We start from the raw sequence: 17,272 nt of genomic DNA, 5'->3' as shown, positions 1-17,272 counted from the left end.
TTAAACTTTATTTTTTTGATCAGTTCTATTCTTTTCCAAACTATTTTGAAACTTATGATCACTTGCCCCAAATGTGCTCCCCCACTGAAACCTCAAGTCACTTGCCCTATTTCCCAACAGAAGGTCAAATCTCGCTCCTTCTCTAGTGAGGTCATGTTGCGGCTGTACGGGACATTGGTTAGACCACTGTTGGAATATTGCATGCAATTCTGGTCTCCTTCCTATCGGAAAGATGTTATAAAACTTGAAAGGCTTCAGAAAAGATTTAGAAGGATGTTGCCAGGGTTGGAAGATTTGAGCTATAGGGAGAGGCTGAACAGGCAGGGGCTGTTTTCCCTGGATTGTTGGAGGCTGAGGGGTGACCTTATAGAAGTTTACAAAATTATGAGGGGCATGGATAGGGTAAATAGGCAAAGTCTTTTCCCTGGGGTCGGGAGTCCAGAACTAGAGGGCATAGTTTTAGGGTGAGAGGGGAAAGATCTAAAAGAGACCTAAGGGGCAACTTTTTCACGCAGAGAGTGGTTAATGTATGGAATGAGTTGCCAGAGGGAGTTGTGGAGGCTGGTACAATTGCAACATTTAAGAGGCATTTGCATGGGTATATGAATAGGAAGGGTTTGGAGGGATATGGGCCAGGTGCTGGCAGGTGGGACTAGATTGGGTTGGGATATCTGGTCGGCATGGACGGGTGGTCCGAAGGGTGTGCTTTCATGCTGTACATCTCTATGACTCTGAGATCCACACATCCTTCCTAAAGTGTTGTGACTAGAACTAGAACTGGTTGGAAAACACCTGTTGTAGCCTGGGCAATGCTTTCTAAGGTTTCTGTGTAACTTCCCTGCTTTTATATTTAATACCTCTATTTATGAAGCCCAATATCTTATGTTTTATGAAATACATTCCTATGCTCTACCACCTTCAAAGGTGTGTGAATGAGTCTCTGTGTACCTGCCACAGTTCCAAGTTTGGTATCATCTGCAAACTGTGAAACTTTATCCTGTATTTCAATATCCTAATAAATTTTGTATATAAAACAAAAGCTATCCGAGAATGGACCCTTGGGGAGCACCACTGTTTATGATCTTTCAATCATGAAAGCAGCTATTTAGAATTTCCTGTTTTTCGTTATACTTTTATCAAGTTGACTCTGACCATTCTTCCCTTTCTCCCCCAAGCCTCTCCACACACACACACATTGCATTGCAAGCACCATATACATTGTTGGGAATTTTTAGGAGACTTGTTTGTTAATATGCCACTGCTTATATGGGAAAATCGTATTTCCACACAGTGGGGGGAAGATTGTGAATAGTGGTCATTCCAGGACTTTAGTTCAGAAAAGCATTGGTGTAGCCAGGATGTGGGCTTCAGCCAGAAAGTATATATGTCTTTGAATTCAAACTGCTGCGATAACTTTGGAAGAGAAGCCCTGGGACATTTTGTTACCTTTCATTCTCTTTCTGATCACTTTTTCCAGATAACATGGTAGACTTCAAAGGCGATGTTAGACTCTAGGATAAGGAGCTTTCACTGATCATATGTAAACAAGATACTGCAGTTCAGTGTGAAATGTCTGTATCCTTGGAACCCTTCTTTGTTTGTTCATCACCCTATCTGTGCTAGCATTGATTCTTGAGTTGGGCAACCGGCTGCTATCTATAGTGGTTTTAGCACTGCCCTCTCCTTAGGGGGAGGTGACTGGTAGTTTCAACCTGAGGGTCACCAGCCTCAGATGAGGAGTGAGTTTAAGAAGGTAGGCCCTTCATGATGACCTCAGTCAGAGTGGGAATCAAACCCACACTGTTGGTGTCATTCTGCATCGCAAACTAGCTGTCCAGCCAACTGAGGTGATAACATGCTTTGTTATTAAGGTATGAGGAGGAACACTTTGAATTGTACTGGCCTTTCCCTCCGATTACTTCTACCCCTTTCTATGGCATCTGTGCTGTTGCTCTTGCCAATATCTCGTTAAGAGCGGCATGGTGACCTCAGTGGTTAGCATTGCTGCTTCTGTGCGAGGGACCTGGGTTTGATTCCACCTTCGGCAACTCTCTGTATGGAGTTTGTATGCTCTTCCCCATGTCTGTGTGGGTTTCCTCCAGGTGCTTCAGTTTGCTCCCACAGTCCAAAGATGTGTAGCTTAGGTGGATTAGCCATGCTAAATTGTCTGTAGGGTCCAGGGATGTGCAGGCAAGGTGGATTAACAATGGGAAATGCAGGGTTCCAGGGATGGGGTAGTGAGTGGATCTGGGTGGGACGTTCTTCAAGGGTCAGTGTGGACTCGATGGGTTGAATGCCCTACTTCCACACTGTAGGATCTCTATGATTCTAAGAATAGTTTGGAGGCTGCTATGGGTGTTCCAGTGCATTAGTTTAGGCATCTGAACATCCAGAACAGCAGGGATGTTTTACAGAAACAGGAATCAGGATGTTTAGCTAATTAGTGTTTGGTAATTTCTGTTTTTGTTGTTGGAACATTTGTTAACAGGAGAAAGCGGGCAAGTTGTCTACATTGTAGAAGACAAAGTCCATCATTTCAGTACACAGAAGAACCTTTGCTTTAAGAATGCTGTGTTACCTGGATGGAGAGAGATTTGGACCCGGATTCAGGTAAGAGCCAGACAAGCTGCAGAGCAACCTTTGAAACTGGTAGGAGGTGAGAAAATGTGCTATATCTATTACCTTTGCTTTAAAGAAGATCTTGAAAGATGTGGAGCGGGGTGGGGGGAACTGTTGTGTACTATGTTGTAACACTAGATTGTAAGTTTCTCCTGATGAACCATCTGATGAAGGAGCGTCGCTCCAAAAGCTAATGCTTCCAATTAAACCTGTTGGACTATAACCTGGTGTTGTGTGATTTTTAACTTTGTACACCCCAGTCCAACACCGGCATCTCCAAATCAAGTTTCTCCTGAAAATTTCATGTGTTCCAGGTCTCTTGTGTTACCTTGGGAAGAGACCAGGTCTGGTATAAGAGGAAGTGAACTAGAGAAATAAAACAAAGATTATAGAGTTTCACTTCCCGTGATTGCTTTATTTCCTCCAGTGCTTTGGATTTTCTCAGTGTTCTTGCTCTTCAGATTATTTTTTGTTGCCTTTTCTCTCTGTTGATTATGAGTCTGTATTTCAATCTAACTGTGATTACTAGACCATTCCAAGTAGTTTACAGCATGATGCTGCCTGTCAGTTTTGAATTGTGTAACATAATGAAAGTAATCTACTCAGCACCAAAAGCTGCAGAAAGGATATAATGGTTGTTTCTAGTGTCTGATAAGACCTTGGCATAATTCTGTAATTCTTTGGCTGGCATTTTAATGCATTGCTGCCAACCATCCCCATTGTTTAAAGGCATTAAAAGCCACTGAGTTAGATCCTAGGTTGATTTAAACCCACTGCTATGCACTATGCAGTTAGCAATGAGTTCATAACATTAGATTTTTCATTTGTCCCTAAAATTAGTTTTGTGATTTCCTGAATTTCTCAATAGCAAAACGTGTATTTATATGGCATCTTTAATGTAATAAACATAAATTTATCAAAATTTTATAGATTCTGTAATGGTCCCAATGACTTGGAAAAGCTTAAATGTAACACCTCTTTTTAAGAAAGGAGGGAAACATATGAATTAAGAGCAGAACTAGGCCATTCAGCCTCTCAAGTTGAATCATTCAGTAAGATTAACAGTAAGATTAACCGTAAGATTGTAACCTCAAATCCACATCCTTGCTTACCTCTGATAACCTCTGCCCCCTTTGCTTAACAAGAATTTATCTACCTCTGCCTTTTTTAAAAAAAATCAAGGTCTCTGTTCCCACCACCACCTCAGTTAGAGCATTCCAAAGACTCTCAGCTCCCTGATTTTTAAAGAGTGACCAGCTCTACATTCTCCTGTAAGCAGGAATGTCAACCCTGTGAAGACTCCTCAGGATCTTGTATGTTTCAATCAGTTGCCTCTTGCTCTTCTAAACTTCAGTATATGTAAGTTTAGCCTTTCCAAATCATCCTTCAAAGGCATCCCTCTCATTCCAGATGTTAGTCTGGTGAACTTTATCTGAACTGCCTCCGATATATTTACATCCTTAAGTAAAGTGAGCAGTACTGCAGATGTGGTCTCAGCAGTGCTTTGTCTAACTGAAGCATAACCTCCCTACTTTTATGTGAAATTCCCATCGCAATAAACAATAACATTCTATTAGTTTTCTTGAGTAATTACTGTACCTGCATACTTAACCTTTTGCGATTCATGCACAAGGATACCCAGATCACTCTGCAATGTCTCACCATTTAGATGATCAGCCTTGCTGTCTTTCACCGCTTAGATAGCAGACAGAAAGCAGGAAACTCTAGGCCAGTTAGGCTGCATCACTGGAAAATTGCTGTAAGTCATAACTAAGGAAATCATAGGATATTTAGAAAATCATAACCAAGCAAATTCAGCATTTTGTGAAAGGGGAGTCATGTTTGACAAGCAGGGTGGATAAGAGAGCCAGTAGGTATGCCTGTTGGAAGTTCAAATACACTATTTGACACAGTGCTACATATAAGGTTCCTTCACAAAATGGGAGCTTGTGATGTTGGGGCATGTTCACATGGATAGAGGATCAGCCAACTGGAAACAGTTGGAATAAGTATTTCGTTTTTCAGGATCAATAAGTATTTGGGTTTCAAAGGGATCAATAGTGGGACCTCAGTTATTGACAACCTGTCATTATGACTGAGATGAAAGGACAGACTGTATTGTAGCCATATTTTTCCAACAATATAAAGGTAGGAAAGTAAGTTGAGAAAGAAAGTGAGCAAGATGCAAAATGTTTGCCAAGGGGTATAGGTGGGTTCAGTGAATGGGAAAAAGTTGGCAGATGAATTATAATGTGGCAAAATCTGATTGTCCACTTTGGAGAAAAATAGAAAAGCAGAATATGATTTAAATGGAGAGTCTGCAAAATGCTGCAGTCCAGGGAGATCTGTGTGTCCTTATACATGAATCAAAAGGTTACCACAAGTAATTAACAAATCAAATTGAATGTTGATCTTAATTGCCAGGGGGATGAATCATAAAATTAGGGAAGTTTTGTTACAACTGTACAAAGTATTGGTGAGACCATACCTGGAGTACATTTATATTTTAGCCTCCTTATTTAAGGAGGGATATATTTGCATTGGATGCAGTTTAGAGACATTCATTAAGTTAGTTTTTGGAAAATGGAGTCATTTCATGGAGTCATCGAGATTGACAGCACAGAAAAAGGCCCTTTGGCATATTGAGCCCATTGAACATGCTCCATCATGGCTGAACATTCAACTCAATTCCCCATTCTCACTGGTGAAAAACAACCACCTAGCTATTCTAATCCCATTTTTAAGGCACTTGATCCTTAGCCTTGTATGCTTTGGCATTGTAAGTGCATATCTAAATACTTCATTAATGTTATGAGGGTTTCTGCCTCTGCCACTCTTGCAGGCAATAAATTCCAGATTCCCAAATTCCTGCCTGAATTTTTTTCCCACTAAACCTCCTGTCCCATAGCTTAATTTTATGTCCCTGCTTAATGATCCTTCACCAAGAGAATAAGTTTCTTCCTATCTACCCTTTCTATGCCCCTCATAATTTTAGACATCTCAATCACGGAAAGATGTTGTGAAACTTGAAAGGGTTTAGAAAAGATCTACAAGGATGTTGCCAGAGTTGGAGGATTTGAGGTATAGGAAGAGGTTGAACAGGCTGGGGCTGTTTTCTCTGGAGCGTCAGAGGCTGAGAGGTTTACAAAATTATGAGGGACATGGATAGGGTAAATAGACAAAGTCTTTTCCCTGGGGTGGGGGGAGTCCAGAACTAGAGGGCATAGGTTTAGGGTGAGAAGGGAAAGATATAAAAGAGACCTAAGGGGCAACATTTTCACGCAGAGGGTGGTACGTGTATGGAATGAGCTGCCAGAGGATGTGGTGGAGGCTGGTACAATTGCAACATTTAAAAGGCATTTGGATGGGTATATGAATAGGAAGGGTTTGGAGGGATATGGGCCGGGTGCTGGCAGGTGGGACTAGATTGGGTTGGGATATCTGGTCGGCATGGACGGGTTGGACCGAAGGGTCTGTTTCCGTGCTGTACATCTCTATAACTCTATATTGGTGAATCTCCTCTGCACCCTCTCCAGTGCAATCATGTGCCTCCTGTAATGTAGATTCCAGAACTGCACACAGTACACAAGCTGTGGCCGAACCAACTTTTCATATCATTCCAGTATAACCTCCCTGCTCTTAAACTCTGTGGAGAAAGTGAGGTCTGCAGATGCTGGAGATCAGAGCTGGAAATGTGTTGCTGGAAAAGCGCAGCAGGTCAGGCAGCATCCAGGGAACAGGAGAATCGACGTTTCGGGCATAAGCCCTTCTTCAGGAGGGCTTATGCCCGAAACGTCGATTCTCCTGTTCCCTGGATGCTGCCTGACCTGCTGCGCTTTTCCAGCAACACATTTCCAGCTCTTAAACTCTGTGACTTAGCTAATAAAGGCAAGTATCCCATATGCCTTCTTTACCACTTTATCCACCTGTCCTGCTCCCTTAAGGACATGCACACCAAGGTCACTCGGGTCCCTGGTACTATCCAGGTTCCTAATGTTCATCATGTATTACTTTTACCAAAATGATTCCTGGGTCAGCAGGACTGAAGTATGAAGCCAGGTTAAGTTGAGTAGGGGTATATTCACTGGAGTTTAGAAGAAACAAGGGTTATCTGATAGAAACATATAAAATTTTAACAGGACTTCTGATGGTGGGGAAGCCAAAATATTACATGTTTTTAGGAAGGAAATAGATATAGTTCTTGGGGTTAAAGTGATCAAAGAGCATGCTGAGAAAGTAAGAACAGGGGATTGAGTTGGATGTTCAGTCATGATCACGCTGAATGATGGAGCACATTCGAAAGGCTGAATGGCTTTCTCCTGCTCCTATCTTCTATGTTTCTATGTAAACAGGAGGCAAGAGATGAAGTGAAGACAGAGAACTCAGGGTTGTAGGGGGTTACCAGAGATCAGGAGGGGATAGATCAAAGGTATAAGGAAAATATTTTCTTTACTTCAGAAACATCGTATTATAGCATCATCTTGTAACAAGGCTGTACAGCAAGTCACTATCACTTCCTGTGATGTATACTGTTTCTCATTAGCGTATCAAGCCAAACCCTTTTGTATCTCCCTGTGCCCCACTAAATCTCTGATTCTACCAATGAACATTAACACTCTGAGTGTAATCTTCTATATCTTTCTCCCTCAGATTACTGGGGGAAAGTGAGGACTGCAGATGCTGGAAGTCAGAGTCGAAAAGTATGCTGCTGGAAAAGCACCCTCGGATAATTATCTAGCTTTCCTTAAATGCATCAATGCTATTTGCCTAAACCTTATAGCAGTGAGGAATTCTAAATAACTAACTAATATTCACTGCTTAGTTCTAGTCTCCCTCACAGATAAAAACATCTTAGAACATAGAACATAGAAGAATACAGCGCAGTACAGGCCCTTTGGCCCTCGATGTTGCGCCGATCCAAGCCCACCTAACCTATACTAACCCACTATCCTCCATATACCTATCCAATGCCCGCTTAAATGCCCTTAAAGAGGGAGAGTCCACCACTGCTACTGGCAGGGCATTCCATGAACTTACGACTCGCTGAGTGAAGAACCTACCCCTAACTTCAGTCCTATATCTACCCCCCCTTAATTTAATGCTATGCCCCCTTGTAATACCCGACTCCATACGCGGGAAAAGGTTCACGCTGTCAACCCTATCTAACCCCCTAATCATCTTGTACACCTCAATCAAGTCACCCCTAAACCTTCTTTTCTCTAATGAAAACAGCCCCAAGTGTCTCAGTCTTTCCTCATACGATCTTCCTTCCATACCAGGCAACATCCTGGTAAACCTCCTCTGCACCCGTTCCAGTGCCTCCACATCCTTCCTATAGTATGGCGACCAAAACTGCACACAATATTCCAGATGCGGCCGCAACAGAGTCTTATACAACTGCATCATGACCTCAGTACTCCGGAACTCAATTCCTCTACCAATAAAAGCCAGTACGCCATATGCCTTCTTCACCGCACTATTTACCTGGGTGGCAACTTTCAGAGATCTGTGTACATGGACACCAAGATCCCTCTGCTCATCCACACTACCAAGTATCTGACCATGAGCCCAGTACCCCATCTTTTTGTTATTCTTCCCAAAGTGAATCACCTCACACTTAGCTACATTGAATTCCATTTGCCACCTTTCTGCCCAGCTCTGCAGCTTCTCTATATCCTGCTGTAACCTGCCACATCCTTCCTCACTGTCAACAACTCCTCCGACTTTCGTATCATCCGCAAACTTGCTCACCCAACCTTCTAACCCCTCTTCCAGGTCATTTATAAAAATGACAAACAGCAATGGTCCCAAAACAGATCCTTGCGGAACACCGCTAGTGACGGCACTCCATGAAGAAACTTTGCCATCAACTACTACCCTCTGTCTTCTTCCATCCAGCCAATTCCTAATCCAAACCTCCAACTCACCCTCAATGCCATATCTCCGTATTTTCTGCAGTAGCCTACCATGGGGAACCTTATCAAATGCCTTACTAAAATCCATATATACCACATCTACCGCTTTCCCCTCATCAACCTCCTTCGTCACCTTTTCAAAGAATTCAATAAGGTTTGTGAGGCACGACCTGCCCTTCACAAAACCATGCTGACTATCCTTGATCACATTATTCCTATCCAGATGTGCATAAATCCGATCCCTTACAATTCTCTCTAAGACTTTGCCCACAACAGAAGTGAGACTCACCGGCCTATAGTTACTAGGGTTATCCCTACTCCCCTTTTTGAACAAGGGAACCACATTTGCTATCCTCCAGTCTTCTGGCACTACTCCTGTAGACAAAGAGGACATAAAAATCAAGGCCAATGGCTCTGCAATCTTCTCCCTTGCCTCCCATAGAATCCTAGGATAAATGCCATCAGGCCCAGGGGACTTATCTATTTTCACCTTTTCCAGGATTTCCAACACCTCTTCTCTACATACCTCAAAGCCATCCATTCTACTTATTTGTGACTCAGTATTCACATCGACGACAATGCCCTGTTCCTGAGTAAATACTGAAGAAAAGTATTCATTCAGTGTCTCCCCAATCTCTTCCGCCTCCACACGCAACTTCCCACTACTATCCTTGACTGGACCTATTCCTACCCTAGTCATTCTTTTATTCCTAACATACCTATAGAAAGCCTTAGGGTTTTCCCTAATCCTACCGACTAAGGACCTTTCATGTCCCCTCCTTGCTGCTCTTAGCTCTTTCTTCAGGTCCTTCCTGGCTACCCTATAACTCTCAATCGCCCCAATTGAACCTTCACGTCTCATCTTGAGATAGGCCGCCCTCTTCCATTTAACAAGGGATTCCAATTCCTTATTAAACCACAGCTCCCTCGCACGACCCTTTCCTCCCTGCCTGACAGGTACATAATTATCAAGGACACTCGATAGTTGCTCCTTGAACAAGCTCCACATATCATTTACACTCTTGCCTTGGAGTCTACTTTTCCAAGCCACACATCCTAAGTCATGCCTCACCGCATCATAATTTCCCTGACCCCAGCTATAACTCTTGCCCTGTAGTACACACTTATCCCTCTCCATCACGAGAGTAAAAATCATCGAATTATGGTCACTATCCCCAAAGTGCTCACCTACCTCTAATTCTAACACCTGGCCTGGTTCGTTACCCAGAACCAAATCCAGTATGGCCTCACCTCTTGTTGGCCTGTCTACATATTGTGTCAGGAAACTCTCCTGCACACATTGAACAAACACTGACCCATCTAACGAACTTGAGCTATAGCTTTCCCAATCAATATCAGGAAAGTTAAAGTCCCCCATAACAACCACCCTATTACTGTCACTCATCTCCTGAATCACCTTCCCTATCCTTTCTTCAATGATTCTAGGACTATTAGGAGGCCTGTAAAAGACTCCTAACAGGGTGACCTCACCTTTCCTATTCCTAACCTCAGCCCAAACTACCTCAGATGGCAAGTCCTCATCCATCGTCCTTTCCACCACTGTAATACTATCTTTGACAAGCAATGCCACACCTCCCCCTCTTTTACCCCCACCTCTGACCCTACTAAAACATTTAAATCTTGGAACCTGCAACAGCCAATCCTGTCCCCGTTCTAGCCATGTCTCCGTAATAGCCACAACATCGAAGTCCCAGGTACCAACCCACGCTGCAAGTTCACCTACCTTATTTCGTATACTTCTTGCATTGAAGTATACACACTTCAAGCCACTTTCCTGTTTACAGGCACCCTCCTTTGAAATTGATGCCATGTTCCTAACCTCCCTACACTCCAGGCCCTGCACCCTGAAGCTACAATCTGGGTTCCCATGCCCCTGCAGAGTTAGTTTAAACCCCCCCCAAGAGCACTAGCAAACCTCCCCCCAAGGATACTGGTGCCCCTCAGGTAACCCTAAGGTAATCTTCTCTAAGGTAACCCTATCAAACCCTTTCATAATCTTTCAAGGCTTTTCAAACAGCACAAGGTTAATTCTCTTTCAGAATGGAGCATTTCTTGTACAAAAGTCATTAGGTTCCACTACTACTTCCAGGTTTTATTTGTCTTGCTAGAGAAGAGAGCTTTTAGCATCAAAATCAATTCAGCATGCCCACTTTCATTGAGGATGCCTCAGCCAAGTAGTAAGAGTGCCACAAGTGGCCTGTTCCAGTCTAGCAATGTGGTTAAGCTGGTGACAGAATATAAGGCCGCATGCACGGTTTCACTGCGTCTGATGACAGGAAGTCACTGATGGAAATCCCGTTATTAATTGATAAGCCATTGTCTTCACATGACAACTAGGCTGAAAAGATTTTAAAATTTAAAAAAATGTTTCATACAGTCGGTAAAATAAAACCAACTGCATTAAATGCTGAGCCCACTTTAGTGATTTTATACAACTGCACCAGTTGATAGATTTGATGGTAATACAAGGTAAACAAATGGAAATTTAATGTTTCTACCCACTTAGTCATAGAGTTATACAGCATGGAAACAGACCCTTCGGTCCAACTTGTCCATGCTGACTAGACATCCCATTTCATCCTATTTCCATTTGCCAGTATTTGGTCTATATCCCTTCTTATTCATGTGCCCATCCAGTTGCCTTTTAAATGTTGTAATTGTACCCAACTCCACCACCACCTCTGGCAGCTCGTTCTATACATGCATGCTCTCTGTCTGGAAAAAGTTGCCCCTCTGGTTCCTTTTACATCTTTCTCCTCTCACCTTTAAACTTATGTTCTCTAGTTTTGGATTCCCCCATCCTGGGAAAAACACCTTGACTATTTATCCTATCTGTGCCCCTCATGACTTTATAAACCTCTTGAAGTCTAATCATTTTTAATAATTTAAAATGGCCTAGAAGCATTTAGATTTCACTACAGATGAATAAAGTCCCATAATTACATGATTCTTTGTCACAAAATCATTCCAGGCCTCCTTGTCTTCAGCCACTCTCACTCCTGCTTGTACTTTTTTACAAGCACCTTTTTGAAAGTACAAATAAACAACAACCATTTGATTCTGATCCTTTCTCTTGCCTCAACAAAAAAAATCCATCGTTAGTTAAATGTGTCCTTAACACATCAATGCTGACTCTCCTTCATTAGTCTGCATTTGTTAAAGTGGTTGCTAATTTTCCACTTTTACTGATGTTAAATTGACTGGCATGTTATTGCCAGGTTTGTTTATCTCCTCTTTTGTGTAAGCCTGCAATGATCTGACACTATTCCTGTATTCAAGGAGGATTGGAAGATCACCTCTGCAACTTGAGCCCCTACCTCCCTGAAACTTAGTAAATTAATCATGGCTTTTTACAAGTCCACATCATATGCAAGACTTTTAACAGGTTTGTGTATAGTTGCTTAAATATATTAATAACTGCCCATTTGTCACTCTCAATTTTAGTGCACTAATGTTTGCGTTGTTCTAGCTGCTAGTTAAACATTGGCCAGGTTTATGTATACAGAGGAACCTCAATTATCCGAAGGACACGGACGGGCAGTATTTCGTTCGGTTAATCGAATGCCGGATAACATAGTTTAGCTGAGCATCAGGACCCTGCGATCTTGTCAGATAATCCGATATTCAGATAATCAAATGCCAGATAATCAAGGTTCCTCTGTACACTTGTGGCTACGTGATCATACTGTATAACCTAGCGTCGTACGTGGATCTGCTGAACAGAACTCTTCCAAGTTCTTTGGTTATGTTGGTGCTGTAGTGACCTCCAGTGGTAGGCGGTGTGTATGGGAACATATGAATCTATTGCTTTTTGCTGATTGTGAATTTCCTGTCATGTTGTGCACAGATTCATATGGATTGGATTCTTAGCTTGCAGATGATGCTCCACACATCACAATGTGGATTCTTTGTGCTTACTCCTCCATTACAATCCATTTATCTAATCTTTGTCATCTTTAATTTATGCAGCATTTCAAATGTTTTGTGTTCTGATTCCAGACCAGTCCACCAAATTATGATCTGGTTAGGAACCGGTAATCTTTTACCTTTTTAAAGTAGACAAAAGTTGAGATCCAGAGAACTTAAGAGAATAAAGCCACATGATACTTTGGACAAAGAACAATAATTTACTAGTCAAGTTAAAACAGTAATACAGTGTATTTCTTATGCTCAGAATAAATATATGGTAAATGTGTACAATAGACTGTGATCCAAAATCGCACAACACACAGCAAATACCAAATGTGATCAAGTCAGGTCCCACAGATTTCTTATTCATTTCCCACAGAAGTTAATGATATCATTGGGTATCAACTGTCGTTAAACTTCAGAAGGGATGATAATTCTTCACTTTTGCTAACCTGGTATTGAAACTCTCTGTTGAGACTCACTCTGTCATGGATTGCCTTGAAGTATCCCATTCTAATTGATCACTTTCTTTGGGTTATGTGTTCCCCTAAACTCCAAAACTGCACTTCAGTACTCATTCACAAGCATAATTCCAGCTCTCTATTGACACCTAGCTTCACCAAGTCACTTATGCCCCTGGGTTTTCTCCCAGCTCCAATCACTGTTTGTGAGCTTTTCAACCCCTCATAGCTGCACTGAAGTAGCTCCCCAGCAATATGTATCCTGACTCCGATACGTAATCTCCCTACTAATTCCAAGAACCTCTTCCTGAGTTCTAACACCCCGCAACCACCTAGCTGCTCTTGACTACTACCAACCCCCCGAAATGGAATCTGTGTGGTTCAGCTGCCTTCTCGGCGATACAGCTTACTGGAGCATTCTGAACATGGAGCCTGCTACTGCCTCTGCTTGTTTTCCAACTAACTATGACTTTTTGATTCCTTCAGTGATGTCCAAACTGTCCTTAGTGCAAGGTTATCAATAAGTTACTAAACCCCTTTGCAATTGCTGGGCAAAATTGAATGTTGTCACCTAACAACTCTCTAACAGAGTGTGCTCTGAATACTATAATTCATAGATTGGTGGCTTGTAAACCCAAAACAATCCTGACAATAAAAAGAATCGTTACACCCCATTAGTTTGCTGATACTGACGGTTCTAAGCAAGGATCTGAACCTGGTTTTTTAATTAAATGAAACAAAGCACTGCAAATGCTGGAGATCTGAAACAAAAACAGAAATTGCTGGTGAAACTAAGTTCTGATGAAGTCACCACACTTGAAACTTTAAGTTTATTTTCTTCTCATGGATGCTCCAGACCTGCTGAGTTTCACCAACAATTTCTGGTTTTGTTTCTTATTTTAAAAAAAAGTTCTTGAGTAGGCTGTCTGTCTAACTTCCTGTAGAGAAAATGATTTTGATCTGCTTCAAGAAGACCACCATCATCCCAGTATCAAAAAAAACCCACATGCAACGTGCCTTAATGACTACCATTCAGTGGCTCTGACATCCCATCATCATGAGGTGCTTCGAGAGGCTGGTCATGGCACACGGCAACTAGAGCCTCCCAGCCTGCCTCGAAACCCTGCAATTTACCTACTGACGTAACAGGTCCACAGCAGACACCATTTTCTTAGCCCTACACTCATCCCTGGAACATCTGGACAACAAGGACACCTACATCAGACCCTTACTCATCGATTACAACTCTGCCTTCAACACCATAATCCCCTCCAGACTGATCTCAAAAGTCTGGGACCTAAGTCATGACTCCGCCCTCTGCAACTGGATCCTCCACTTTCTGACCCACAGAGCGCAATCGGTGAAGATAGACAACGGCACCTCCTCCATGATAACCCTCAAAACTGCCCCCCCCCCCCCCCCCCCAAGGATGCGTTCTCAGCCTCCTACTGTACACGCTGTATGCCCACGACTGTGTAATCAAATTCTGAATGAATGCTATCTACGAGTTTGCAAACTACACCACTGTGGTAGGATGGATATCAAACAATGATGAGTCAGAATACGGAAAGAAGACAGAGGGTTTGGTGTTGTGGTGCAATGACGACAACCTCTCTCTCAATGTCGGCAAAACAAAAGAACTGATCATTGACTTCAGAAAGAAAGGTGGGGAACACACCCCTATCTACATCAACAGAGTGGAGGTTGAGAGGGTCAAGTTCCTAGGAGTGACGATAACCGACAGCCTGCCCTGGACTTGCCATGTTGATGCAACACTCAAGAAGGCACAACAACGCCACTTCTTCCTCAGAAAGCTTAAGGACACTCACCAATTTTGACAGATGCACCATCAAAAGCATACTATCTGGGTGCATAATGGCCTGGTATGGCAACTTCTCTGCCTGGGACTGTAAAAACTACAGAAGGTTGTGTGCACAGCCCAGTCCATCACAGAAGCCAAAGTTCCATTCATGGACTCCATTTGCACTTCTCACTGCCAACATCATCAAAGACCCTTCCCACCCTGGTAATGCTCTCCTACAACCTTTTCTGTCAGGCAGAAGATACAGAAGCTTGTATCTATGGACGACAGTTTCCAGGAACAGCTCCTTCCCTGCTGTTATTAGACTGATGAGTGGACTCTCTAACTTCAAATAATGTTGATCTTGTTAATGTTGACCTTGTTTCATGCACCTGTGCAGTGTAACCTGTACGCCTCACTCTGTCTAAGCACCCTATGGTCTGTTTGTCCTTGCTTACTATGATCTGCCTGCACTGCTTGCAAACAAAGCTTTTCACTGTACTTAGGTACATGTGACTACAATAAATCAAATCAATTGAGCTTATGAAAATAATTTTGCTTGCTTTACGATTCCAATACCTACTTCAAGCATAGGGGAGCCCAAGTCAGCTTTGATATTGGCAGCAATTACAAAAGGATTACTGCACCACTGAGACTCCACTTTGAGCTGCTTTTGGAATTGGCTGAGAGTCACTCAGATTGTAAAGTGCATATTGACACCACTGTATCAGTAATGAGTTGCTGCAGAGGCCAGTCTTGAAAGTTTCTGATTTCATGACCAAAGCTAAACAGTTTTTTAAGTCCAGGGATTATTTCCTGTGCATTATGCAAAGTGGAGGATAGTTAACATGGTACAATATGATGTGTAAGATAAATCTCAGTTGTTTACGGCAATGTTTGATAGAGGCGAAGGATAATCAAATCATATCCGATCTGGCCAGGTCTATTATATACAGCCATGAAAACCCAAATCTAATCCTCCTGAGGTCCATGCTGATGCTGGCTTGGTGTAGAAGAATTATGTCTGTCTGAAGGTGAGTAGAGCAGATTGTTGAAACTGAGCGAGATCAGAGTCTGAGGAATTTGAGTGGCCGAAACAGGGAAGTAGACTGTGCAGTGTGAGATTGGTGATTGTTTGTGGAAGCATGTGTCTGATAATAACACAAACCAGTTGAATTGTCAAAAATGAATATTCCTTTTTAATATTGTTTTATTTTGTTTCTGGAGCTTAGGCAGGCTGAATATTTACCCTTGTCATTGAAAAGAACTCCAACTAATTAATTTGATCTGTTAAAATGATGAACATTATTTAGCTTTTACATTCTGACACTGTCAGCTAATGTGGACTTGTGCTTTGGGGTTGAGTGAGTAGATTGGATCAGATTAATTTGATTATCCCACTGCACCAGCATGGAAGAAGTGGCGAGCAGCTTTGGTGAGATGAAGATGGGTTAGAAGAAGTGACATGAGATTTTGCAGGCCCTGAGAACTTGAGATTGTGCGAGAGCGGGATGGGAGAAGTTGTGATTGTGCTGGAAGAAGAACTTGCTCATGCATATTTATTGCTTGTGCACATTTATGATCTGTGTATGGTTCCTGGCTCCGTATAATCCACATTCTTTTCCAAGCACCTATTTAATGTTCAACCTATTTTATTTTTCTGCCTTTTTCAATGAGGTTTTCCCACAGTCACTTCTTCTGTGCACAATGGTTGCATTTTCGTGCAACCCCATGTGATTAAAAAATTATGCTTTAGAAACAGCACTTAAAGTGTTGGCGATGTAATCACCTTACAGTGAACACACGTTTTAGAAGTTCACGCTTTAGAAAGTATGCCTAATTCATCAATCATGTTACAGCGAATTCGCGGTCACAAAATGTGTGTTATAGCAGAGCAATTGTATTTTTAAAGGGCATTGTGACTTTCGTTAAGCAGTTACATGGTTAACAGTAAATTCCCACACAGTTGTCTGAGTGAAATGATTAAAACGTTTAGAAATGCTGAACAATGGAGTGCATATAGAGGTATAGAGATAAACAGATCCTTTGGTCTAACTCGTCCATGCCGACCAGATATCCTAATCCAATCTAGTCCTGTTTGCCAGCAGTTGGTCCATATCCCTCTAAAGCCCTTCCTATTCATTTACCCATTCAGATGCCTTTAAATGACGTAATTGTATCAGCCTCTACCACTTCCTCTGGCAACTCATTCCATACTTGCACCTCCCTTTGCGTGAAAAGGTCCCATTTATATCATTCCCCTTTCTCACCCTAGACCTATGCCCTCTAGTTCTGCACTCCCCTACCCTAGGGAAAAGACCTTGCCTATTTACCCTATCCATACCCTCATGACTGTATAAACCTCTATGAGGTCACCCCTCAACCTCCGACGCTCCAGGGAAAACAGCTTATTCAGCCTCTCCCTATAGCTCAAATCCACCAACCCTGGCAACATCCTTGTAAATCTTTTCTGAACCCTCTCAAGTTTCACAACATCCTTCTGATAGGAGGGAGACCAGAATTATATGCAATATTCCAACCTAACC

At 42.3% G+C, this 17,272-nt stretch overlaps 1 protein-coding gene across 1 annotated transcript in view; it reads left to right on the top strand.

Moving 5' to 3' along the window:
* The window catches only part of nemp1 (nuclear envelope integral membrane protein 1), a 50,007-nt gene that overhangs the window by 14,212 nt on the left and 18,523 nt on the right, over positions 1-17,272 (top strand). Inside the window, exon 2 of the mRNA XM_043681139.2 lies at positions 2,489-2,610. Within this exon, the coding sequence (XP_043537074.1) occupies positions 2,489-2,610 (122 nt within the window). The remainder of the gene's footprint in view (positions 1-2,488; positions 2,611-17,272) is intronic.

This window comes from Chiloscyllium plagiosum, unplaced genomic scaffold (genome assembly GCF_037043375.1).
Source record: "Chiloscyllium plagiosum isolate Xiang-an unplaced genomic scaffold, Cpla_swu_hap1 HiC_scaffold_53X, whole genome shotgun sequence".
In the NCBI taxonomy this organism is placed as follows: Eukaryota; Metazoa; Chordata; class Chondrichthyes; order Orectolobiformes; family Hemiscylliidae; genus Chiloscyllium; species Chiloscyllium plagiosum.
This window is presented reverse-complemented; position numbering and strand designations above follow the sequence as displayed.